General features: G+C 42.6%; 1 protein-coding gene and 1 non-coding gene across 9 annotated transcripts in view; both read right to left on the reverse strand.

The window, feature by feature from the left end:
- Akap7 (A-kinase anchoring protein 7) overlaps positions 1 to 26,675 on the reverse strand; it is a 141,161-nt gene that overhangs the window by 12,025 nt on the left and 102,461 nt on the right. For 3 of the 8 annotated variants that reach the window (XM_045159662.1, XM_045159664.1, XM_045159663.1), the window contains exon 8: positions 15,051 to 15,125. The exons of 3 other annotated variants lie outside the window; for them this stretch is intronic. In XM_045159662.1, the coding sequence (XP_045015597.1) occupies positions 15,051 to 15,125 (75 nt within the window). Of the gene's footprint in view, positions 1 to 15,050; positions 15,126 to 17,173; positions 17,303 to 26,675 lie in introns of those variants that run through there. 2 more of the 8 variants (XM_004651206.2, XM_004651207.2) reach the window with 2 other exon arrangements.
- Positions 18,998 to 19,131, reverse strand: LOC123463899. Its single transcript, XR_006639267.1, has one exon. It is a non-coding gene; the product is annotated as a small nucleolar RNA U109 (small nucleolar RNA).

The raw sequence follows: 26,675 nt of genomic DNA on the forward strand, positions 1-26,675 counted from the left end.
TTTCCCACAAAATTGACTAGGGTGGCTTTTGAGCCTGAATGAGAGCCAAAAAAAATCACTTTACTTCTCCTTCCAGCATATCAGGCCCATCGTGTACTCCCTGCTGGAAGAGTGCAGACTAACTAGTACCCAGCGCTGTGAGTGGTCACTGTCGCTGGTGCTGACTGCTCACTGGGGCTGGGCCAGTGGAGGCCTGTCTCTCTCGAGGCTGGCTGTGGTGTCTGAAGGGTCCTGCCTGCTCTTCCATATGATAAATTGTTTTCTACTATACAGAAACCACAGTGGGTTCCTCCCTGAATTTTAGTTCGTATATTTGTTCAAGTTGGAATGTAGGAACGTTTTTAAGGTCTCCGATTGGTGGCTAATGGCCACTCCATGTCATTTGTATGAAACTGACGGAGATACACAATTCTAAACATGACTACAAGAAGCAACTATGACTAGTAAAATCCTAGTCCAGAGTACCAAGAGAAGTACAATTACCACTGAAAAATTACTTTTAGACAGAGAAGATACACTTTCAGACATGTCCAAGCATACATGTTGCAGAACCATCTCCTAACTAGCAGAAAATGAGGCTGAGGATGAAGCTATGTTCAGAATCTGAAGATGACTGAGTGCATGCCATCAGCCATCCACATTAAGAGAGCCCAGCATAAAATATGAAACAAACTCAATTGTTCACTGATTTGGCTGACATACCTGCTCATGATAATATACACTTTTCTGTCTGAATTAACACTCTAAACTCAGGGTTGGTTCAAAAAGAAATGAAGAATCCTTTCTGTTCTGAAAGCAATGTCCCCCAAGTCAGGCCAGCAAGTAAAGGTTGCCACCAATCTAATCAAGTGAAATAAGTCATCAATTGTGGAGTCACCTTACCTCTGTAAGAAATAAGGACGCGCTACTGTCAGGAGGGAGCACAGGCTGAGAACCCCCACACCAGGCCCCTCATGCATTAGTAGGAACCACGTCTCCCACCCGCTTAGATCCACACTTCCAAAGCATGGTCAGCAACATCATCTAGCTTGGTTTTTCATAGAGAGCTCATAATGGAAAGAGTTATTCTTCCCTGGTTACAAGACAAAACAAGGAGACTCCAGAGGTCACATAAATTACCAAGGATCACATAGCTACAGCAATGGGAACCAGTCTCTGACTAGAAAACAGGAAGCTCATTTCTTCCAGAAAACCCACTCCAGGCAGACACTCCTGTACTCTCACCCTGGGACAAAGCAGGTTTTAAGTCACGCCCGTAATTGAATGACTGACTGGAAAACAGAAAAATTCAAATTTCACATTCAAATTAAAGTTCTCAATAGAAAATAAGTGAGATTGATCAGTACAATACAATTCTTTCCCCTCTCCTCTCTTCCCCTTTTTCCTTCCTTCCTCCTTTCATTCTTTCTTTTCTTCCTTCCATTCCCTTCTTACATCCTTCTCTCCATTCCTTCTATACTTCAATATTTCCTTGCACAAACCTCTACTGGGTACCCTCTATTCATGGTAAGCATCTGTGTTATGAACAGCAATGAACCCAACATAGTCTGCCTTCAGAAACCTGCAATTCAAGAGAAATAGTTGGTAACAAGTTAAGGGTCATGAATGCTCTGAGGGAAAGATGTATGACATAGAGTGGACACATAAATAACACTTGTCAAGTCTGTCTAGGATGAAATATCCAAGACTGCACCATGTAAGAGGTGACTCTGGGGCCAGAGCTTGTGAAATGAGTCAGGGTTTCTTAGGTGAAGCAGGTAGAAAAGGCATGGCCATGAATGCTAGCTCAGGCCATGTGGGGAATGCAGACCTTGCTTCCTATAAAGTGACTGATGAGGTGGGAGGGAGAAGGATGATGCTGGACACATGCACTCTCCAGAGACTGGGGAGGCAGCTGAGGACATGCAGGGAGGGTATGCATCACATATCTTCTTGTGTGAACAAAGGGCGCTTCTGTATTGTGAGATATGCACCATTGTTTAAGGCTATCTTCAAGGAAGAGCTTGTTCTGGCTCATAAAGTACATATAATGTCAGAGAAAATTCAATTTCAGTGTGAGTCACACATATACCTATTATTTAGTAAGAAAACTGCATCTGTCCGGGACCATGAGTACTCTTCACTTTGTTTTAAGGTTGATGCAAATAAGGAGTCACCTGGCTCAGGGAAAGGGATGAGACATAGGCATAACTACAAGGTGGCTGCTGCAGTAAGTCCCTTATTGCCGAGACAAACATCCAATCAGTCACAGCTTACGGCTCACAGAGTCCAGGGGAATAGCATCAGTGGTGGCAGAAGCTGATTCCCTTTCATAGATCCACGCAGAGAAATAAATGCCTCCAACAAGCACAAACCGCCAGAGCACCAACTGCTTTAAACACACCTAGTAAGGCTGGAAAACAGGTCTGCTCCCAGACACACCTTCGGGCTGGACTCCAGGATCTTCCCCCACTGGCACACGCCCTATAGCAGGGGCTATCTATCATCTGTCTATCTCTCTATGTATATATAAATCATATCATATATATATATATAAATCACAAGACAAAAACATATATTGAGGCCCAATTAGCTTTCCATAACTCAGCCAACAAGTCCTAAGCAAGAATTTGTTTTACAGTGCAAAATTTCTACCTAGTTATTCAGGAAGAAACAAATAAAAGAGGTGGGTTGGCTTTTTTGTTGTTTGTTTGTTTGTTTTTTGTTCATATTTATTTATTTATTTATTTGAGAGTGACAGAGAGAGAAAGAGGCAGATAGAGAGAGAGAGAATGAGCGCGCCAGGGCCTCCAGCCACTGCAAACGAACTCCAGACGCATGAGCCCCCTTGTGCATTTGGCTAACGTGGGTCCTGGAGAATCGAGCCTCGAACCGGGGTCCTCAGGCTTCATAGGCAAGCGTTTAACCGCTAAGCCATCTCTCCAGCCCTTGTTTGTTTTTTTATAACTAGTAAAACCCATTTAAAGTCTGAACATAAATATCAAGGTAAACAAAAATATTTGGTCAGTACACTTGCTTTTGAACACTGATTAGCTGTGGTCAAAGTCAAACAGGCATTTAAAAAGCAATACTTGGGCTGGAGAGATGGCTTAACGGTTAAGATGCTTGCCTGTGATGCCTAAGGACTCCTGTTCGAATCTTCCAGATCCCATGTAGCCAGACACACCAGTGACACAAGCACGTGATGTTGTACACGCCCACAGGGGGCGGATGCATCTGGAGTTCATTCAAAGCAGCTAAAAGGTCCGGGTGTGCGCTCTCTCTCATTCTCTTTCCCTCTCTCTCTCTCTTCCCTCCTCTCTCCCTTTCTGCCTCTTTCACTCTTTCAAAAAAATAAAAATAATAAAATATTTTTTTAAAAAGCAAAGAGGAGTAAAACAGAAGTGTGACAATAATGAGAACTGAGGAAAAGATTGATGGACAAAGAAAAATCAAGACAAAATATCACCCATGGCAAACCTTTTCTGGGCATGTATAATAAGAGCAATAAAGAAAGAGTACACCTTTAAATAGCTAAAGCCTGGTGACCTCTTACATTTATTTGTTTTGCTTATTCTGTAATTTAGGATATATTTTTCTTTACTCAGTGAGCTCTTGACTACCAATTTACTAGACTTCCAAAAAGCATTCAGTTTTAAAATTCTTTTTGGTGCTGTCTATAGTTCATTAGGAATCTCAGAATAAATGAATAATTCCTGCAGAAAAATTAAGCTTGCCTTCATGGTTGCTGTGGTACATCAGTTGGCATTTGCTTCTGGAACTCTTAGTCCCAAACTGGAAGAACTGTTCCCTGTCTAAAGAATTTAAGTGTCATTAAGAAACATATGATATGGGGTAGACAAAGGCCAGTCACTACCACACTTGGCTTCTACCACATGCCACCTCCAAAGCCAGGCCTGACTCCTATGGAGAAAGCATATGTTGGAATGACAGACGTTAGACGAGAGAAACCAGGCATGGCCCTGGGCAGTCATTGCTTCTCCCTGCGAGATAACCAGAGGGCTGCCCACAGCAGACTCTCCCAGGGTCTTTGAGGGCTGAGGAACAGGCTCCTTCATCAGCAGCTGTTCTGAAACCTGTTTTCCTGCTGGCTAAGCCCCCAGCTCTGCAGGTTCAGGCTTCCTAACACACAACATTGTTCTACTCACTCGGGGTAACTACATGTATGAACCCCGTTAGCAACAATAATCCCACCCCATAGTAAGTACTTGCTTTGTGCTTGCCTTTTGCTCCCACACATTTCAGTGAAAGCTCATTGTCACCTACACACAATGAATCAAGGATTAGGAAAGCTAGACTTGCTCAACTTCTTTACAACTAAATCCTACCAAAGTTGTGACTCAAATGTAGACCGATAACCTTATTTACTGAGGGAAAAGGTGGAAGATAGGAAGAGAAGTGATTGGGCCTGGATGTGGCCGGGAGCTCTGTGCAGGAATGGAGCCATCCTAACCTGGAAGGATCCAGGATGTGCTCTGTGGACTCTCCATGGGAACACCACCATGCTTCCTCTTTCACTGGGTATTGGGAGGTGTGGAACCTGGTGCCTGGCTTGGCTCTGCCCCCGTAACCTGTACTTCCTCTGTCATTTACTTGCTGTTGTAATTTTGTTATAGGTCCTCCTATGCTGTACTTTTATACTATTAACTATATCATATCTTTGGACAAAAATACATGAGTGGTGGAAAGAAGCCCAGCTATTGAAGGTATGTAATGACAACCAGGAAGGTGACAGCAAAGTGACCCCAAAACATCACATGCTTGATATCACACCACTATGTTGCTATCTACCACTTTATATAACTTATGCCTTCTGTGGTAGTTTGAATAGATGACCTCCAATATAGTCAATGTTTTATTAGTTTATAGTTTGGATCCTGGCTGGAGGAAGTGTCCCTGGGCAGATCTTAGGGTCCAGCCCTAAGGTATGATGGTGGGTTTACAAGTCCAAACTAAAGATATGCAAAGTGCCTCGTTCCACCTGGAGTTCCTGAAGTGTGCTGTGTGGCTTTTGGCTTGTGGTTTCTCTCTCTCTAGTTGGACCTGTGAAAGCAGGTCAGCTTCTTCTGCCATTATGGAACTTCCCCTGGATCTGTAAGCTTCAGTAAATCCCTTCTTCCATGACTGTGCCTGGTCTTCAGTGACCTGAAGCTGTCCGCTACACCTTCCAAATAGTTTTCATACTAAAAGGAGACCAACAACTAGAAATCCTTTTAATGCTTCCTCTTGAGTTATAGGGTCAGAATGTACAGATTAGAATCCCTCCTCCCCCATTCACTGCCTCTGTGTCCGTGTGGCCGTGTCTTCTTTTGTGAAGCAGGGTTAACAGCAGTCTTATAGTGCCAGGCTGCTGTGAAATTAACAAAGGTATGCAAAGCACCTAGCCCACTGCTTGCCTTAACAGTAAGCACTGTCTCCTGAAACAATGTTGGTTATACATTGTTCTAAATGCCTTATGTTATATTCTTTTGCAATCCAATGGTATTCTTTCACTAGCTTAAAGAAGAGTCACTGCTAATTAATCTTGCAAAAGGCTTCCAGCAGACATAGGAACAGACTGTACCTGAAATAGTCAGATACAGATGGTTTGGGGTTTCTCAATGCACCAAACTAAAATGTTCAGCATCAAAAAATAATTACAATGAGTACAGTCTGTATGCAACTTTCCAAGAACACACCTACTAGAGAGCTTGTGTTATACACTTGAGGCAAATGTCACAGTCACACAGGTGATTGCTACTCACTTTTGATCTGGGAGTCAGACACTAGGTTTCAATCCTCCCAATGCTCAGTGAAAGGAAAGCACAATGGTTGCACTAGTTTGAATACATGGCCCCAAAGACATGTGTTTTATTAAAATCACATGAGCCCCTAGCAGACAGATCCCTGCTACAGGAGGCATGTTCCTGGGGGCAGATCTTAGAACCCAGCCATAAGGTGTGTTGGGGGGGGGGCAGATCTGGAGTATAGCCCTAAGGTGTGTGGAGAGCTGTTTGAGCTCTGGTGGGTTTGTGTTCCTGGCTATTGGTGGTCTCTCTCTTCTTGGATCTGTGAAAGGGAGCCAGCTTCTCCCACCATTCATGATGTTCCCCTGGATTTATAAGCCTGAAATGATCCCCTTTCCTCCCATAAGTTGCTTCTGGCTGGATGTTTGCCTCAGCAATGAGTAGCTGACTGCAACAATGGTGCTCTTATGCCCAGTCAAGGAGCACATCTTGGATGTCCCAGGTTCCATTCCTGCACTGGGACCTGGCCCCTATCCATGCCAGATCACTTCTCTGCCTTTTTTCCTCAGTAGGTAAGGTCATCAGAGCATCCATTGTACTTCTCCCCTTTAGGTCACTGCCCTGGGTGAGTTTTCAAAAATTCACTTTCTTAGGATACTTCATTTCCATCTTTCAGAAATTTTTCAGATCACTTCTTTTGTTAGTTCACGGTTTTGAAGACTGTTGTAATCATGTTTGCATTGCTTTCAGAAATCACGCAATCAAGAGCAGCTTTTCGGAAAGGGGGGCTTACTTTGGCTTACAGACTCAAGGAGAAGCTCCATGATGGCAGGGGAAAATGAAGGCATGAGCAGAGGGTTACCCCCAGCCAATATAAGGTGGACAACAGCAACAGGAGAGTGTGCCAAACACTGGCAAGGGGACACTGGTACAATACCCATATGCCCACCCCTAACAATGCAGTGCCTCCAGGAGGCATTAGTTCCCAAATCTCCATCAGCTGGGAACCTAGCATTCAGGACACCTAACTTTATGGGAGACACCTGAATCAAACCACCACAAATGCCTTCCATATAGATGATATGGAGCCCTCACCAGTTGTATAATCTATACCCTTTGCCTTTCCTGATTTTACAGGTGAGAAGTGGAAGATAGATGCTCTCCTATTGGTTTGGGGAATAGTAAGAATGTCCTCAGAGCTGTGGGAAAGCCTACCCCTCTAATGAATGAGGTGTGAGGGTGAGAACACAGAAGCTGTTTAAGTCACTGGTCATCACCACCAAGTAAAGACTGGGAAAGGGAGAATATAAAGACTGAGAGAAGGACTAGAGAGATAGAGGTCTAATGTCCAAGTTAGGGTCAAAGTCAATGCCTAGCCTGTCTCATGGTTTGCTCTCATGGTTTGCATACATGAGCCAGTACATTGTCCTTTTTGATTACAAAATAAACGACTTTCTGTCCTGTTACTGCCTTAGCTCCAAGACACTTCTAAGAATTCCTCAGACTTCTCAGAGTACCCCAGGCCCCTCTCTGAGCCTTCAGTTTTTAACTCTGAGAACCTGAGAGAACAGTTCTGCATTCTCATACTAATACACACTGGCCACAGATTCAACTTCCCATCAACCCACTAACCTACCCCTGTATCAGGAACTGACACTGAAGAAAGATGACCAGAGAGGGGAAGAGTGGGCACAAGAGAGAGTAACAGGGGATGAATATAACCAATGTACAAAGATATACATGTATGTAGACATAACTAAGCCTGTTATCTTATATGCTAACTAAAATAATTAATTTTTTTCAGTTTGTTTGTTAAATTTATCTGAATGAGAGTTTTCCTTGGAGATATTGACTAATTTGAAATACCAAAACATGCCATTTTAAAAGCTACATTCCTTTTGTAATCATCACATTTTATATACTTATTTAAAGATTTGCAGGACTTTATAGTTTCTTAAAAGACAACATTATTTAATATGGTTGTTATTTTGTCTTCAGAGAAATGAGAACCTCAAATTGGCATACACTAAATGCTTATCTTGGAACAATGGAAAAACACAGATCTTAAAAAACAGTCAATAATTATGGGCCTGTAACTCAGCCATTGTCTCTCAGCCCCAACCACACCCTTGCTTACTAAGATTTCTGATACTGGGGAACTAAGGAGCTTCCTTACCCTCTGGATGTGTCAGGTTCCGCCAAGAGGGGGTGCTATGGGGAAAGTGGACTGCTGCCCTCTGCCATTTGCTCACTGTTCTCCTCTGGCAGTAGCAACTGGTTCTAACAGCAGTTGATTCCAGCTTTTCCCTCTCACTGCTGGAATCAGCTTCATTACTTTCTCCTGGTAACAGTAAAGATGGCCAGTGCTCCACCCTCAGTGGCCAGAACATCAGCTTCAAGGGTCCTTTGGTCACCGCCTTGGAGACAGCAACCACTCTGCCAAGACCTGAGTCTATTACATAGGACCGTCCTTCCGGAAGTTGCCCCACATGAGTTACTGTCTCTGCTGCCCTTTATTTCCTCCAAAATCTAATTCCCTGAATTAATTTCTCTCTGTGGACTGGTATGGTTCTTGTTTTCTTGGCTGCACTCTCACTGACATAAACTATTTCTGTATTTCTCTCCCACAGTTGTATAGTTACAGAGGTTTCAGACGTAAACAGAAACAAAGCAGCTGAGGGGACTTTTTTTTTAAAAGAAAAATTGCAAATTTCATGAACTGACTTCACCAAATAATTTGTTTATTATGCCTTTTAATCTAATCTTCAAATTGTATATAGTTTTACATATATAACTTTAGGTTCTATAAAAATAAACATTTATAAGTTTAAATTTACAATAATTTAGAATAAATGTAAATTTAGTCAAGATGAACTCATAAAAATTTTTCTCAGCAACCTTTAATGCCAGCACTTAGGAGGCAGAGGTAGAAGGATTGCTTTGAGTTAGTTCAAGGCCAACCTGGAACTATAGTGTGAGTTTCAGGTCAGTCTGGGCTAGGGTGAGACCCTACTTCAAACATACAAAAAAAAAAAATCATAAATATACTTACACATTGTTATCTCTAGGACTTAGTGATAATGAGTTCAATAATCTATATGTTATGAAGTATATACATTATATACAACAATGTACCTAGACAATGGCCCTAACTTATACATTATGTTTTATCTTTAAGCAAGTATGCTGCTCCTAAAGGCACTAATTTAAAAGTCAATTAAGAACTAATTGAAAACCATGCTTTGCCATAAAAATTTTGGTCTTCTACTTAAAGTTTTGTAGCTTAGAATAGCTTGGAAATCCTGTCCTTAAAATCCTCTATCACGGAGCATGCTATGAACTGTTACTGTACAATTTCATTGGATAACTTCTGTTTTAAGATTCCAGTTCAGGGATGGAGAGGTTGCCCAGTGGTTAAAGTGTTTGCCTTCAAAGCCAACAACCTGGGTTCAATTCCTCAGTACTCTCATAAGTCAGATGCATGAAGTGGTACATACATTTGGAGCTTGTTTGCAATGGCTAGAGGCCCTGGAACATCATACTTTCCATTCTCTCTCCCTCTCTCTCTGTCCCTGTCTCTAAGTATCTCTCTGTTTGGAAATGGAGTATTTAATTAAAAAAAAAAAAAAAAGATTCCAGTTCAATATTTTCATGGTTTAACCTAAAACTTACTGCAAACATAATTGGAATATTACTGGACTTAAAGACCCTCAAAAGAAAATTACTAAAATATCACCCAAGAAACCATTAAGAGCAACTCTTTCCCTTTCCATAGCTTAAGACAACTGGTCTACCTTATCTCAAGCAGCCCAGAGTCTGGATGTGGGAAACCATCACCCTTCCTCCTGTCACAAGGTTTTCAGCCTCTTCACCATCCAGGCCTCCCTTAGGACACATTCTAGCTTATCAGAACTCTGAGGAAGGTTTGACTACAGTAAAGCTAGACACTCTTAGATTAGAAAATCATCTACATATCAGTTTACAGCTATCATAAACATCATTCAAAACCCTGAAAAGGCTGACTTTACGGCTAACTTTAGCTGTACATTTAAAATACTTGGAAAGTGTGAATGTTATTTTTGCTCTGTCTTATGTGAGAGATCCAATTGAAACTTGATGTAATTCATGTGGCAAATGCCAACAACTTCCTAACCACAAAGTCCCATGGGCATGAAGGCTATGAGACAGGTAATTAAATGCAAGTCACTCTTGGGCACTGGGGTCATTCCCTCCCCCATCAGCTTTACCAGTGAGCATATGTCTCAGGGATGTGGAATGAAATATTAGTTTAACATGAAGCTTCCTTCCCTTCTATTCAAAGCATCTTGTATATTATTTTTTCCTCTGTACTATGCATGTATCTTATGCACTTAACTAAATAAATTGGGGGTGGTTATAGAAACAAGAAATTATTACCCTCAACTATCTTTAATTTGGCTTTTAATGGAATTAACAGTTACATCCCAGTTACCACAGCAGTTTAGTTCAAGCTGCTCTTCTATTTCATGTTCTGTCTATTAATGTTTGCTAAGGGCAAAGAAATTTGCTATTCAACTAAAAGATTTGTGTTAATAGCTCCAAAGTCAAGTTTTAACCTTGACATTATGAATGTCATAGGACACTTAATTTTCTAAAATGTGTATCGTAGAAATTGTGTTTGCTCATGTCAAGTTGTAAATGCCACCTGTGAGAGCAGCTTAAGGTAGCTTCCAATCTTGGTGGCAACTGACTTGTTCTCACTGGACTTGACTGCCTGAGTTCTGTGACCTCCCATGCATGGAGAGGGCATGGTAGCACCCATCAAACAGAAAGCAACAAGATCCTTTGTCTTGGCTCTTTCTGTTGGGCACAGTAAATCTTGGAATCCAACTACTTTTTTAAGTATGTAAATTAACAATAAAAAACATTCAACAATAGGGACCATGTGTTACTTATCAGTGCATCTTCCAGAACACCTGGCTCAGAGCTTTCCAAATGTGATGAGCTCAACAATATTAATTGAAGTAAACTGAAATGTTCATCGGAGCTGTTCTCATAAAATTTCACAACAACATGCAATGTGAAGGCTTATAAGGAATATAGGGGGAGTTTTCACTTGGTATACAATAAGCTCAGGAAGTAGAATTTCTCTATAACACTTAAGATTGTATTAATTTTTTCATCTCAAAAGTCAGCTTCTCTAAGTAGTACTTCATTTCTACTTATGTACACAGTGTGGTGCTTTGAGTGCCAAATGTCCCCCATAGCCTCAAGTGTTTGTGACTAAGCTTCCTAACAGTCCCTCACAATGGAGCCTGGCTGGAGGTGGTGTTGTCACTGTGGGGGCAGGACTTGGGATTCGATGGTCCAGCCCACTGGGTGTTCAGAGCTAGCTCATTCTGGTGCCTTGACAAGACATGATGCCCCATATCTACTCTGCCATACTTTTCCCACCATGATGAAACTTACTCTCAACCTTGTAAGCTAAAAATCAATCCTTTCCTCCCGCCAGCCGCTTCTAGTTGGCTGTTCTGTCCTAGCAATGATAAGGTAACTGCTATACATGGGAAGTCCCCTAGACAAATGTCCAAAGCCTATGGTTATAGGTAACAAAGGTTTAGCCCAACAAAGTGTGAGTAGAGAAAATGGGGATATGTATTGCTTTATGTTGTGGGGAAGGTCTTGGGCATAGCCAATCTCAAAAGGTCAAAAACACCAGAGTAGTTTCTTACTTTTTTTCTTCTGTGCTAATTTCATTCTTAGAATGACCATTTATGACATTCTAAGGAGACTATGGTTAACTATGTGTGGGCCCCACATTTCTCCCAGGGCAGAAAGCAAGATATTAGGATAGATGAACTCCTAGAAGACAGAGAGGGAGCCCCCAAATAAATGATACTGTGTTGGTAGATGCCATAAGTCTACTCAACAATTCAAGGTCTGACCTTCTAAGTCCCCAATTTTCCACCAGGGTAAGGAGGAAATGTTTTCTACCACATGGCAAGAGGAGCAGTTTTGAGGCACTTTTGAGTCTTTCCACTGCGGGCAAAGCATAGTCCTAATCAAACTGACTTAGGGAGAGTGATTTATCATATGTCCTTAAAGAGTTTGTTGTTGTTTTGGTTTTTTGAGGTAGGACCTTGCTCTAGCCCAGGCTAACCTGGAATTCAGTATATAGTCTAAAGCTGGCCTTGAACTCATGGCCATCCTCCTACCTCCACCTCCTGAGTGCTAGGATCAAAGTTGTGTGCCACCACGCCTGGCCTCTTAAAGAGTTTTACTAGACTTAAACTAATGCATGAAATTCCCCCATGAGACACTGTTTTGGGCTGTTATTACCACTGTTTAATTTATGGTACTATTTTGCTCTAAATTCTTCCCAAGAGCACTTACGATAACTTAATCTTGTCCAAAAAGCAGAACAGATACAAAGTTTTCTTTGACAGCTAAAATCATCATGTGCCCCTCCCCCTCCTACTCCTTTCTGACATGGCCCTGGGAATGAAGACACAGGGATAGGTCATAGCAGCTAATGGTTGTGCCAGGGACTGGGTACAATCCTATAATCTAGGGAATCCCAAGGAAAATTGCTCAGCATCTGCTTGAAGAATGTAGACAAATGCTCAAAAAGTCTAATAACAACAAGAGGAAATATGGTTCCCTCATTGCCTCTGAGTCAATAGACAGAACCAAGGAGGTGAAAGTTAAAAGTAACTGCAAGATTTACTCTAATATTCTAACCTTAATCTTAGAAATAAACCTGCTGGGTATACCTTATTTAATAATGGGAAAATTGAATCATTATTGACTATGGCTAGATGTTTCACATTGTACATTACTGCTGCCACCACAATATTACCCACAGAGAACTGATGCAAAATGTCGTTTTGGGTTACACAGCACTGCTGGCCTCTCTGCCTAAGAAAGGGGTAGCCTGGGATCTGGGCCTCCTGCCAGCTCTTGTCCCCATAACACCCCAGAGGACTATAACTGAGAAATTTCCTGCCAGCAACTTCCTCTCTGAAATGGGATAGTTGGGAAGCATATATTTTGAATAACTGCATTTAATAAACAGTTTTGAAAAATAAAACTGATCCATGGTAAGCATTTGTAAGTTAAGCAGAAGAGGAAATGGAAGAAAGGGAGATAAGGGGAAAGATGAGGAAATGAGAGGAAGAAAAAGAAAAAGAATCATGCCTACATACTCATTTTTGTAATCCCTAGACTTTTAGCTCTAAGGGATAAATGGAGGAAAATGAATAAGCTTTCAAAATCAAAGTAGTCAGAGTCATTTCAGACTGTAACATTTCTCACAGTCTAGCTGAACAAGAAGTGTGTGCTATCCTCCAGTGACAGACATCAGAGCATACCTCCTTTGGGTCAGACCCTGCATCAGGGTGTGGTGCATCTACACAATATACAAACCCATGTCCTGAGTGTGGGTGCCAGAAGCCAGTGTGATCAACAGAGTAGACAATGAGCACTAACCATGAAATCAGTATATTGTGAGTAGAAATGAGAAGAACAAGATATATGGTTGTAAGATTTCCAGGAGGCCTCCTAGAGTACTGGAACATTTAAATAGACTTCCCCAAGTGTACATGAGTAATCACCATTGTGATAATTACTTTTCAATGACATGGATATTCAGAACAGATGAAATCCACACTGTATACCTCAATTAATGTGCTAATGTAACACCACCAATACAAAACCATTAAAAATGATCTTGAAATCTGATTCATATTTATGAACTGAATACTACATGGGCCTGGTAAGAAACCTGACACAAAAAAGATGGCATGGAAACATTTCATGGGCAAACTTAAAATGTGTGTCTTATTAAAGTACACACATTAACATTTGTTTTCAGCCTCAGAGAGTACTGAAACTAGGAAGCAGCGGAGTTGTCAGCGTGGCCTGTACTCGACTGGCCCATGCTCCCTTGCTGCATCCCGTCGTATGCTTGAACCCTTCCAGTCACAGGAGACTACCCAATGTAGCAGATAAGTTTACCTTTGGACATTCACTTAGTTCCTTCCTTCTACATAAAAGCAAAATATGGGCTGGAGAGATGCCTTAGCAGTTAAGTGCTTGCCCGTGAAGCCTAAGGATCCCGGTTCGAGGCTCGATTCCCCAGGACACACATTAGCCAGATGCACAAGGGGGCACATGGGTCTGGAGCTTGTTTGCAGTGGCTAGAGGCCCTGGTGCACCCACTCTCTCTCTCTCTGTGTGTCTCTATCTGCCTCTTTCTTTCTCTGTCTGTTGCTTTCAAATAAATAAATAAAAATAAACCAAAAAAAAATTTTTAAAGCAAAATACTCCAAAATGGGAGAATGTGAAAGAGGAAAAGAGCAGTGAAGGTGTTCTGTAGTTAGTTACAGAGACATCTCATTGCCAAGTTTCCTGTGAGGTTGCTGGAAGAGGTGGCAAATGGCAGCCAGCATACCTGGGCCATGGCATGCCTTTCAGGCTGCTCACTATTAGAAACAAGGGAATTCAAAGAAAACAGTTCTAGAAAAAAAAATCAGAAAAAATATGACATTGGAAAACACAATATCATTCATCCTACAATATCTGAAGTAATTTTTAATGTCAAGAATATTTGGGGCTGGAAGAGTTGTTCAGTGGTTAAGGTGCTTGCCTGCAAAGCCTAAGGACCTGGATTCGATTTCCCAGTACCCAGGTAAAGCCAGATGCACAAAGTAGCACATGTATCTGGAGTTAAGTTTGCAGTGGCTAGAGGTCCTGGTATGCCCATTCTCTCTCTCTCACTCTCAAGTAAAAAAAAAAAAGAATATATATATATATATATATATATATATATATATATATATATATATACATTCTTTTTTATATATGTATATATATGTGTGTATATACATACATATATATATATATATATATATAAATTGAAAAAAATATTTTCATATAGAGACACAAGAGTCCATTTTTCTAAGAAACATACATTATTTTACAATAGACTCTATTTACTATGGTCCCTAAAAAGTATAAAACTTAGAAAAAGGTTCAACTTCTGGGATTTAAACCAAAAGTTCTGCTTTGTGCCTTGTTAACTGATACATCTGCCATGACAAGCTCTGCTGTATTTTATTTTTACCCTATTATCAAGATCCCAGGTAAGTAGAGTTAACGTTCAACATGAACTTAGGCCCTGGCACAGCTAGTTGATTAGAGAATCATTTCAGTTGCTATTAACTGGTAATAGTCATAGCACTAATAAATCAATTAAATCAGAGTTCTGACTATTCCCTAGCACCACCACCAAAGGGCCAATGCAGGACAACACAGCAGGAGAAGGAGGGGTCACTGGACGCTTACCGCTTGGCCCACTGCGTCTATCCTTGCTGTATCTCTGTAGAACTGCAGAGGATGAGGAAGGGCTTTCCAACTCACCTGTGGTTTGAGAATTTAAGTTTAACCTTTCACCAAACATACTGAGTTCTCTGTCATTTGAGCTGCCCTCCAGAGGAACATTCCCAGCCCCTTACCCCTTACAACACTACTGGAAGCGCAGCTATGGGATTTTGCTTGCGCAAAGCACTTAGAGAAGGCTAACAAAGCTACTATGTAGTTGAGAACCTAAAGATAAATATGACACAGGTCACTGCACAATCCAGTGACAAGATGGACATGGCATCAGGCCCTCCCAGTTATCTTTGGCGGATTCTTTCACACATTACCAATACAACTTGTACACTTGATAGAGCAAATTTATGCTTTCCTTGGGATATGCTAGGCAGTGAAATCTCTGCCACTTTTTAACTTCCCCTATCAGGTGTGCATGATAAGCATATGGCCTTGGAACCTAGACCACCCTGTAGTAGAGAAACTGAACTCATGGAGGGATGGTCCTAAGGCATGTGTGTGGTGTGTGCAAAGGGAGCATGGGAAGAACAGTGAAGCAAGAACAAAATCAAAACCAGGAGAAAGAATGATGGGGAAAGTGGGGCTATGGGAGACCAGGCAAGAAGCATTTGTGCTTCTGGACTGCTTCTCTTTAGAAAGAGCACTCCGCCCTCATTTCCTTCTGCAAATTGGGAATTTGACAGACATCCCAAAAAGCACTGTACAAAATTCTGTCAACTAATGTTGGGAAGGAGTGGTCGAAAACACAAGATTTTGCAACCATCTCAGATAATAAAGACAGAAAGGAACACATGCCTGATTGCACTGAGACCTGACTTCAGCCTGTAGCAAGAAGCTTGCTTTCAGAGATGCCGAGCACTGTAAAGACCCAAGGAAGGACAGAGGGCCCATGCCAAGGATGGGCAGATAGGGATGCCCTTCACAGTGAGACCACCCAGGTCTCCTGGAACTACACATAAATCGTTCTGGCACACAGCTGAGAAGTTTCAAGCTGCAAATGAATGCCCTTGCTCACTCCCAGGAAGTGAATGAGGTTCTTGGGGACTGTCACTCTGCACAGTATCATTTCACAAGTCAAATTCACAGCAGTTTACTGCCTCTTGTTAACAACCAAGCATGCCAAAGTCTCCCAAGATTTATTCCAGGGCATTTCCAAAAGATTTCTTATAAAAACTGCCTCATTTCTCAAGCGAAAAGGCATAGAATATATATTAAGTTTTTTAAACGGGTCTCTGCCCAGTTTCCTGAAGCACAAGCAGCAGGAAATATGAACTAGACGTGGCTCTTGGAGTATCTGAACTAGATATAAAATTCTGAGGACCTAGTTAGACAGGAATGGCACACCAATGTGACAGCTACATGGCTGTGAATTTAGCAGTGACTGGAGACATTTTATTGAAGATGAAGCAGATATTCTGTGTTTCAAGACAAGTATCATGAGGCAAACTCTGTTCCCGTCATTCAAATGCATAGTCATACAACAGAGCTAAAACCCAAGTGAACACCCAGAAACCAAAGAGGAAATCTTCTCAATGTAAATATCGCCACTGTCCGTGAGTTCTAGCCCAGAAGCAGGTGTGGGATCTGCCTGACATTTGGATTTTGCTAGGCAAGCAGCATGTATAGTCAGTGGTGGTTTTATAGTTATACCTGATCCCTCTCCTGAAGAACAAAGCACAGGACCCGTGAAAGTGTCTGCAAATGTCCAAGAAACGTCATTTTGGAATCAGCTTCACCTTCTACCCCTTCCCACAGAGCAGTGCTCTGCAAACGCGCCCCTTGCACACGGGAGAGGTCTGCCTTGTGCAATGCATCGGATGCAATGCAGGGATTTAAAGAAACTCACAACTAAACTCTGGCTCCATAGCGAGATGGAGAAGGGCTGACAGTACCAGCAAAGGAAAACGAGAAAGGAGTTTCCAGTGGTATGGAGCCCATCAGTGCACTTAATGTACTTTCACACCTGCCCTTAGAAATGCATCTGAAAAGCACATGCTGTTAGGTTTCACCTGAGAAACCCCAAACTCACCCTAAGACACCCCACAGCCAGCACCAGGGACCCTGGCCGTACTCACAGATCTTCCCGTCGTCGCGGGAGAAGGGGAAGCAGCAGAGCTGGCCCATGGCCCTGGCGTGCCTGGCCCGTTCCTGTGGCCGGGAACCTCACGGGAGACTGCGGCCACCGCGGGCGACTGCGAGCTGGGAGCGGAGGAGCCGCCCACCCCGCCCGCACGCCCGCACGCCAGGAAGAGGGAACCGCAGCTGCCTGCCGAGCGAGCGCAGGCTCCTCCTCCCGCTCCAGCCCAGCCGCAGCTCTGGGACCCGCCAGGCCCGGGGAAGGGGCCTTCTGCTCACCTAAATCTCCCCAGCAGGTACCCCGGCCTTAGAATAGTGTCTCGCGTGGAAGCTGTGCGGCTTTAAGAAGGTAACAGAAAAGGGTGGGGGGAAGCACGACTCCTTTGTCCTACACACAAACGCACAGTTGCACACGTAAATTCAAACCGGGAAAGCCATTACTTTCTGTCTGCTGTTTAAAGAGGAAGAGATTTCTTTTCTGCCCAGGAGACTTTGGTTTGTTTGCTTTATCAGGAAACGCAAGGAGCAGGATACTGGGAATGCTACCCGGCTGGAGTGCCTTTAACTACCCTGCAAACTGCTGGAACAATGGAGGTGGTGCAGGGGAGGGCAGCCCACCTTTCTGTACACTTTGCAGCACGTCTTTTAAAGTTCGCTGCCTACTCCTGAGACCCTGCCTTTTCTCCTGGCTAAAGCATCGACCAATATTGTGAATTTTGAAATGGCAGCATCAAATACCTCAGTAGCCTACAAAATACCCCAACTCTAGATGTGGCATGGAGAAACAGATGAGGTGGGTAAGGGCATCACTCTGCAAGAAACCACAAGGTGACAGGGCAAATTCAAGGGCAGCAAAACTATTAATTTCCAAAGTCATGACATCCACATGATATGCGATGGTTTAAAATCGGTTATCTCATGTGGATAGTGCCCTCAGTTATGACACTTGGAATGAAGGGCTGCTCGGTACCAGCATCTCACTCTGTTTCCTAGCCTGGCACACACGTCCATCTGCCAGGAGTGGGGGAGAGGGAAACCTCAAGGGGTTCTGGCCACTGCACACCTATCTCCCCAGCCATCCAAAGAAGTATAAACTAACCAACCTTACCAATTCTACATGTGGCATTTTTAAAATCATTTTTTTTATTTATATATTAGATACAGAGGTACAGAGTGGGGGGGGGAGAATAAGCACACTAGGGTCTCTAGCCAATGCAAACAAACTCCATATGTGTGTGCCACGATGTGCATCTAGCTAACATGGGACCTAGAGAACTGAACCTGAGTCCTTAGGCTTCATAGGCAAGTGCCTTAACCGCTAAGCCATCTCTCCAGCCCCAATTTTTTTTTTTTTTTTTTTTTGAGGTAGGGTCTCACTCTAGCCCAGGCTGACCTGGAATTCACTATGCAATCTCAGGTTGGCCTCGAACTCATAGGAATCCTCCTACCTCTGCCTGCCGAGTGCTGGTATTAAAGGCGTGTGCCACCATGCCCAGCTCATGTTGCATTTTTTAACCCAATTAAGTTGACAAGCACTAGGATACATTTTCAGTGACATTTTTTTTTTCAGAAAAATAGAATTTGGGTGGTAAAGGGAATTGAACCCTGGACCTTACCATACTAGGCAAGCATTCTACCTCTGAGCTCTATTCCTGGCCTTTGCCTGTTGTGCTTAGAGGGAAGAAATAGTGTCTCCTTAAAGTTAGCCAGTCTGTGAACTCACTCTATATCCAGGCAATCCTCGAAGTTGTGATTCTCCTGCCTCAGCCCCCAAATAGGTGGAACACCATGTATGAACTACTATTCCAGGTTAGAAGTCTTGTTTATGTAGGAGAAATATACTACTACTAAACCTCTACCGTAAAGTTGGCAACCCAGAGAACTCCTTTTAATATAGCATGCTATGGATGTATTCCTTCTTCCAAAAGGAATGAGGAGAAAGCATTTCCACATGCAATAGGCTAGACTTTTGATATTTAAGTTTATAAGCATGTTAAGGGTGCTTTTTAGACTATATCAAGTGATATGAGCTATTTGTTTCTGTGGCTCACAGAAAGATTAATATACACGTTTATTTCTCAAGATTAGTACTATTGTGAGGATCTATGTAATAGAAGCAAATACTTGGAGATGGGAAGATGGCTCAATGGGTAGGAGTGCTTGGTGTGCAGGATTAAGACCTGAGCTCAATCCCTGGCAGCAGCCTAAGAAGCTGGGCGTGGCTGCGTACTCCTGAAACCCCAGCTCTGAGTAGGTTTGCTGGTGCTCCCTGGTCTAATCAAACAACAGTAAGCAGGCTGGAGAGATTGCCTAACAGTTAAGGCGCTTGCCTGCAAAGCCTAAGGACCCATGTTAGACTCTCCAGATCTCACGTAATCCAGACGCACAAGGTGATGCAAGCGCACAAGGTCGCACATGCCCACAAGATGGCGCAAGCGTCTGCGGTTCAACTGCAGTGGCTGGAGGCTCTAGTACACCTATTCTGTCTCTCCTTCATAAAAAAGAAAATGCAGAAAAAAAAAAAAGAACAGCTCATTTGGCTTCTCTACGACTCCTAATTCCCATCTACGGGGTTCAAGACACTGTGTAACATTAGTAGTAGTATAGTCGTGAGGCAGCCCCTGCTTTGAGGAGCCTTCCTTTGGTTAGATAAAATGATGAGGGTGGCTAAGCAGTGCACCAAGTGAAGGTGGAGAGGAGTAACAAAGATTCAGGGACAAGAATGGGGGTTCCTAACACAGGCTGGTAGAAGATGCAGAAGGTTCCAGAAGTAGTGGCCATCCCTCAAGGTTTAGATCAGAATTATCCAGGAGAGTCTGCGGCAGGAGAGGAAATACCCACATAGCCACCCAGCAGCTGAGAGGCAAGTTCCCCCCTTTTGTCTTTGTGACCCCCCCCCCCTCCGCTGAGGACAGAAGCACTCATTATCTGCTGAGCTAAATCCCCACACCCAACTAAGAGGCAAAAGAGAAGGAAATACTCTGGAACCCAAAGTGGCTCAGTCTGGCTGAAGCTCATGGAAGACAGAAGAAAAAGGAAGACTCCAGTCCTTCTCAGCCATGTAAAGAGAACTACAGCTATACAGACCAGCAAGAATCTCCGCCCCTCAATGGAGGACAGCTATCCAGAAGCCACGGGGAGATTTTGAACTAATTCTTAATGTGGAAAACAGGTCAGATTTCTGAAGCTTGATCTGGTTGTTGGGTGAAGACCCGTGGGCCAGCTGAGGGTTGGAGAAGAGATCATTTAGAAAATTATGTTCTGGGTGCTGAGTCTGAACCCTGGGGAGTGATAATGAGGGGAAAGTGCATGGGTTCAGATGACCTCATGATGTAAAAAGTCATAGAATTTTATGTCTGGATGTGGGGGCGAGGGGCAAAGTAAGGCAAATGAGTGGACTGATAGTCTCATTACTCACTCTCAGGGTTTATGTAAAGCCTGAGCTACTCTCTTAGAACTAAAGAGAGTTGCTCTGTACTCTCTCTTCCCCTCTTTCTCCATAGACTGACTGACCCACCCTGTTCTTATTCTCACAGACTCTTCCAATCCTCTTTACATTGCTGTTCTAAATATCCTATTGGGGAAGTCTAAGGCCATTGGTTCGGTAGTTCCATGTGGGTTGGAGAGATGGCTTATCAGTTAATGCATTTGCCTGCAAAGCCAAAGGACCCAGATTTGATTCCCCAGGACCCACGTAAGCCAGAGGCACAAGGGGTGCATGCGTGGAATATGTTGGCAGTGGCTGGAGGCCCTGATGCGCCCATTCTCTTTCTCTCTCTCTCTCTCAAATAAATGAATAATTAAATAAAAAATTCAAAATTATATAAAAACAAAACAGAAAGTTCCAGATTCAGTGAAAAATTCTATTTCAAAGAAATAAGGTAGGAGAGCAATAGAGGGAGACATACATCCTCCTTTGGCCTCCTCATATGTGTGTGTCTGCACACACATATCTCTGTCTTTCTCTCTCTCTCTCTCTCAGACACACACACACACACACACACACACACACACACACACTAGTCACATACTATACCAAATACACCAAAAAACAAAAAGCAAATAAAATATTTAACTAAAGTGAAACTAGCAGGTCTCTGCACATAATTAAAACTAATATTTGAAGTAGTATGTATCCTTAAATGGATTTTACTTTTATAGGTTATTTAAAATGTAAACATAATGCTTATTTTGCCTTGACTTAAAGGGGCATGCCATTCATTAAATAATGAACCTGAAATTTTTAAGTCAAATTACATTGTCACAACCAGCTTTGTTTCTTCACAGCTTATTGGCCTGTGAATTAATAGCAAATTTAAACTATCCTGATAGTCCCTCTCAAATTCACCAATACATGTAACAAACATCCTAAAGTATAAAATAAGAATTGGGGCTGGAGTAATGGCTTAGCAGTTAAGGTACTTGCCTGAGAAGCATAATGACCCAGGTTCAATTCCCCAGCTAGATGGTGCTAGATGCACAAGATGGTACATGTATCCAGAGTTCATTTCCAGTGGCTAAGGGCCCTGACACACTCATTCGTGCGCTCGCTCTCTCTCTCTCTCTCTCTCTCTCTCTCTCTCTCTCTCTCAAATAAGCAGGATATTTAAAAATAAAGTAAGAATTGTAGGGCTGGAAAGATAACTTAGCGGTTAAGGCACTTGCCTACAAAGCCTAAGGACCCATATTCGACTCCCGAGACCCCACATGTCAGACACACAAGGTGACACGTGCACACGGTTGCGTATGTGCACAAGGTGATGCACGCATCTGGAGTTTGATTGCAGTGGCTGGAGGCCCCGGTGCACCAATTCTCTCTCATATAAAAGAGAATTGTATATAAATGTAAAAAGTAGTAATATGAAGCTTCTTAAGGCTAGAAAGCAAATAAATGGCCTACATCCCTTAGGAAGATAAAATCGGAACCTAGAGTATGCTTTGAATCTGGGAGAAGTGATAAAAAGATGTAGATCCTTCCTGGTTGTGACCCTGCCACTCCCCAGCTGGGAAAACACTGGACGAGCCTTGGGTCTCCCTACGCTTCAGTGTCTGCATCCAGGCATCCAGAATGCTAAGATCCTCTTCAGTGCTAGCATTAGATGATTTGTGACTAAAACAGCAAAGGAAGCGCAGTGGCAGTGCAACTACCTACCACCATTGCTTTTAGCGTTGAATGGAGTAGTACTTGCAGACAGCATTCTTTACTGAGGAAAACGAGTTACTCCCAGCATTCTCTAATCATGAATACTGGTATAGTGGCAAGACCTTTAGAATCCTAGCTCTGTCTGCTATTGACAGCTATGAATGTGTGACCAGTCAGAATTTTACCAAGTAAATTCATTCTCAGATTCTAAACTGTTGTTACAAAGCAAGCAGTATTTAGGAAAGGGGAAGAAGAGAATTAAATGTCTGAATAAAATAGCACCTGCACTGGTTTTGCACCAGCTAGCTCTCCGGCTTCTTCCTCTACCCATTCTCTGCCCTGCTTGGGCATCAGCTTAAGTTACTACTTCTACCTCTGGCCTTCAAACAAACAGCCCCTGGCTGAAATGCGGTGCCAGGGAGACCACCCTGATGTTGAACACTGCCAAATGCAGCGTCAGAGAGACCACCCTGCTGTTGAACACTGCTGAATGCAGCGCCAGAGAGACCACCCTGCTGTTGAACTCTGCTGAATGCAGCGCCAGAGAGACCACCCTGCTGTTGAATACTGCTGAATGCAGCGCCAGAGAGACCACCCTGCTGTTGAACTCTGCTGAATGCAGCGCCAGAGAGACCACCCTGCTGTTGAACTCTGCTGAATGCAGCGCCAGAGAGACCACCCTGCTGTTGAACTCTGCTGAATGCAGCGCCAGAGAGACCACCCTGCTGTTGAACTCTGCTGAATGCAGCGCCAGAGAGACCACCCTGCTGTTGAATACTGCTGAATGCAGCGCCAGAGAGACCACCCTGCTGTTGAACTCTGCTGAATGCAGCGCCAGAGAGACCACCCTGCTGTTGAACTCTGCTGAATGCAGCGCCAGAGAGACCACCCTGCTGTTGAATACTGCTGAATGCAGCGCCAGAGAGACCACCCTGCTGTTGAACTCTGCTGAATGCAGCGCCAGAGAGACCACCCTGCTGTTGAATACTGCTGAATGCAGCGCCAGAGAGACCACCCTGCTGTTGAACTCTGCTGAATGCAGCGCCAGAGAGACCACCCTGCTGTTGAACACTGCTGAATGCAGCGCCAGAGAGACCACCCTGCTGTTGAACTCTGCTGAATGCAGCGCCAGAGAGACCACCCTGCTGTTGAATACTGCTGAATGCAGTTCCAGGGATAATACCCTTGTAATTTGGGCAAAATCTTGGAGAGTAAGTGGCAATTTTTAAATCAAATTGCACTGTCACAGTGAGTTTTGTTTCTTCATAGTTTATCAGTCTGTGTATTAATAGTAACTGTTTCATTTGTACTATTGTCTGCATATGCAGATGCTCACATCTGATCCAGAGTTCTGCATGACTAGGTTAAATGTTATTAGTGTCAAACATATACCTAATGAAACAGATCATCATAATTTCAAAATAATATGCAGAAAACAATATTTAACCAAGCTCTATGGCCGTATGTTTAAAATTTAACCAACATCTGATAGTGTGTTTAAATTTTAACTGAGCTCTATGGTAGTATGGTAGTATATTTAAAATGGTCTGTCACCACATTCCTTTATTGGTGCTGTTGGAGTAATATAACCCTATTTTAAGATAAAAGTCCAAGAGACAGCTTCCTTTGGAGATGGAGCCCAGCACTGCTGCCTGCCACCCATGAAAAGCTGACTTAGTAGGGAGTATGGAGATATCCAAGGTTCCTGAAAGCATCCAACTTCCAGAAAAGCAGCAACCTGTGACCCCCAAGAACACTCATGGAGTTTTATGAGATTAATATTACTCTTTTCTTTGTAATATATGAATTACCATGTAACTAAAATATTTTTAAAAAGATTAACCTTGCACTGTGGAGGTTGAGGCAGATGGATCATGAATTTAAACCAGCCTGTTCTATGAAACAAGACCATGTCTTTAAAATGTAGAAAATACGGGCTGGGGAGATGACTCTACCTGAGCTTAGTCTCCAGTAAAATCCCCAAATGGCCCCTGTTAGCTGGCCCTGGGGATTCTTTGCAAGTAGTCCTCCATGATCACTTGGCATTTACATAGCTTCTGGGGATCCAAATCCAGTGCTCACACTTGCATGGTAAGTGCTTTACCATGTGAGCTGTAAACCATAAGGAAAAGGAGTGTCAAGAGGCATCTCTTGCTAAAATCCCAATTTAAGTACCTGAGAAAAGAATCTCAGGCTGACTGTGAGATTTAGGAGTATATATATATATCCATTACACTCTTACTCTGGTCATATTTCTAACAGACGTTTTACTTCCCTTTGCAGTGCTTGTGTTCTCCTCTGAAATTGAAAGTCACAGACATTTGTAGTTGGAATTGCCACTCAGTATATAATTTTAGCAAGTAATTGGAAAGAGAATATGCTTTTCTCTTTAAAGCACAAGGAAGAAAAAATAAAACATACCATATTCAGCATATGTGCATTACAGAAAAGGGAAGAATTATAAGCAGATAACTAGATCTACAAAATTAAACTTAATTCCTTTTTGAAACAATCTCACATTGTAATTCAGACTGGCCTCAAACTCAAAACAATCCTCTTGCCTCTGCCTCCCAAGTGCTTGAATTATAGTTGTTAGCCACCACACCCAGTTTATTTATTTATATTTTTACCAATCAGTTCATAGTAGTCATTCTGAAATCTCCACAGATACACTTCTGCTTGTGCCGATTTCAAACACCTCTGCGGTTACTATCCAGTCAGTTCTTTTCTGCAAGTATGGCCCAACTTAAAACAACATTTGCAACCAGAATCATTTCTTTTTTTTTTCAGTCAGAAAAAAAGTTAGGCAGGATAATTTACTTCCCTTGCTCAGAGTGCCAGGGTAAGGAAGCTGCAAGGCTGACACATTCCACTGTGCACTGGGACACCCTGCATTTTGAATGCCCTTTTACCAGTTCAAGGCAGCCAGTATCACTGAGCACACACTGTGCACTAATATGATAAGCATGTAAGCTCTTGAGGTGAAGTTCATCCTGAATTGAGAAGCACAGCCAGAGCTGGTAAGAGAGCCCTAGCCAAAAGAGGCCCAGCCCCACACGTGCAGCCCTGACCTGAGGGATCAAGGGCAGACGGTGCTCCCAAAGGGTGAACAAAACCAGGAATATTCACTTATTCTAAATACTGTTCAGCCATGTTTTCTATCATCTGTCCTTTGTAAGCATTAACAATGGAATTACAAAAATGAACATGAATTACGTGAGGATATACTAAATGTTTAGATATTAAAGCCTTATTCAAAAATGGAAAAGCATAAAGTATACTTAATCCATAGGCTAGTATTTACATTCTCAGACTGGCTCCTTTCTTCTTCAAGTGACTGTAATCCCTTAATGCCCCCAAACTTTATGAGGAGAAAGCAACATCCTTTGTAGCAAGAGAGGAATGCATTTCAGAAATTCAGATAGCACCAAATGAGCAGACTTTCTTTGCAATTCAACAATACAAATAATACAAAACCTCACTGTACAATTTCTAACTTGTGAGGAGAGGGACACAGGCCCTAATCATTTTTCATGAGCAGTACTCTCAATCTATATTTAGCTCTGGAAGCAGTCTGCTGTTTGACCTTGGGCAAAGACAACTGTCAGTCACATACATATGTCAAGTTTCAAATAAAAGGTACTTTAATAACTCAGCATATTATTAATAGTTATTTTTATTCCAACAATGCAGAGTATCGTAAGTATTCATAGTAGCTGAAATGCTATGAAGTAAGGCCTGTCTGAGGCAGGCCTCAGCATGTTCCATGGTCACCACTGCCCACTACAGCCCAAGCTCCCCTTCTTTTGACCTGAATGGCTGCTTGCATGCCCCCAAACAAAATTGCTTCTTTTTTCTGCTTAACAAATCATTTCTTAATTCATATCTGAAATGTGTATCTGGGAAGATGCATTTAGCTGCACATAAACAGAAAGTTGATTTCCAAAGGAACATGAAATTCTCCTACGACCTGAGGGAGTGCAACTCTAGGGTTGCTTAGTTGAGTGGCTCAGTAAGATCAAGACTAACCTTTGAATAAAAGAATTTAGGGCTGAATAGATGGCTTAGCAGTTCAAGTGCTTGCCTGTATAGTCTAAGGACTCATGTTCAACTCTCGAGATCTCCCGTAAGCCAGACACACCAGGTCTCACATGTGCACAGGTGGTGGTAAGTGTCTGGTGGTCAATTGCAGTGGCTGGAGGCCCTGGCATGCCAATTCTCTCCCATTCCCCCCCATAAAAAAGTTACAAAAGAAAGAAGAAAATAATTAAAATGTCATAAAAGGAAATAAATAATGAATAAATAAATGATGTAATAAATAAATAACGTAAAAATAAATAAATATTTTTTTCAGTTCT

Source organism: Jaculus jaculus, chromosome 9 (assembly GCF_020740685.1).
Source record: "Jaculus jaculus isolate mJacJac1 chromosome 9, mJacJac1.mat.Y.cur, whole genome shotgun sequence".
Classification (NCBI taxonomy): Eukaryota; Metazoa; Chordata; class Mammalia; order Rodentia; family Dipodidae; genus Jaculus; species Jaculus jaculus.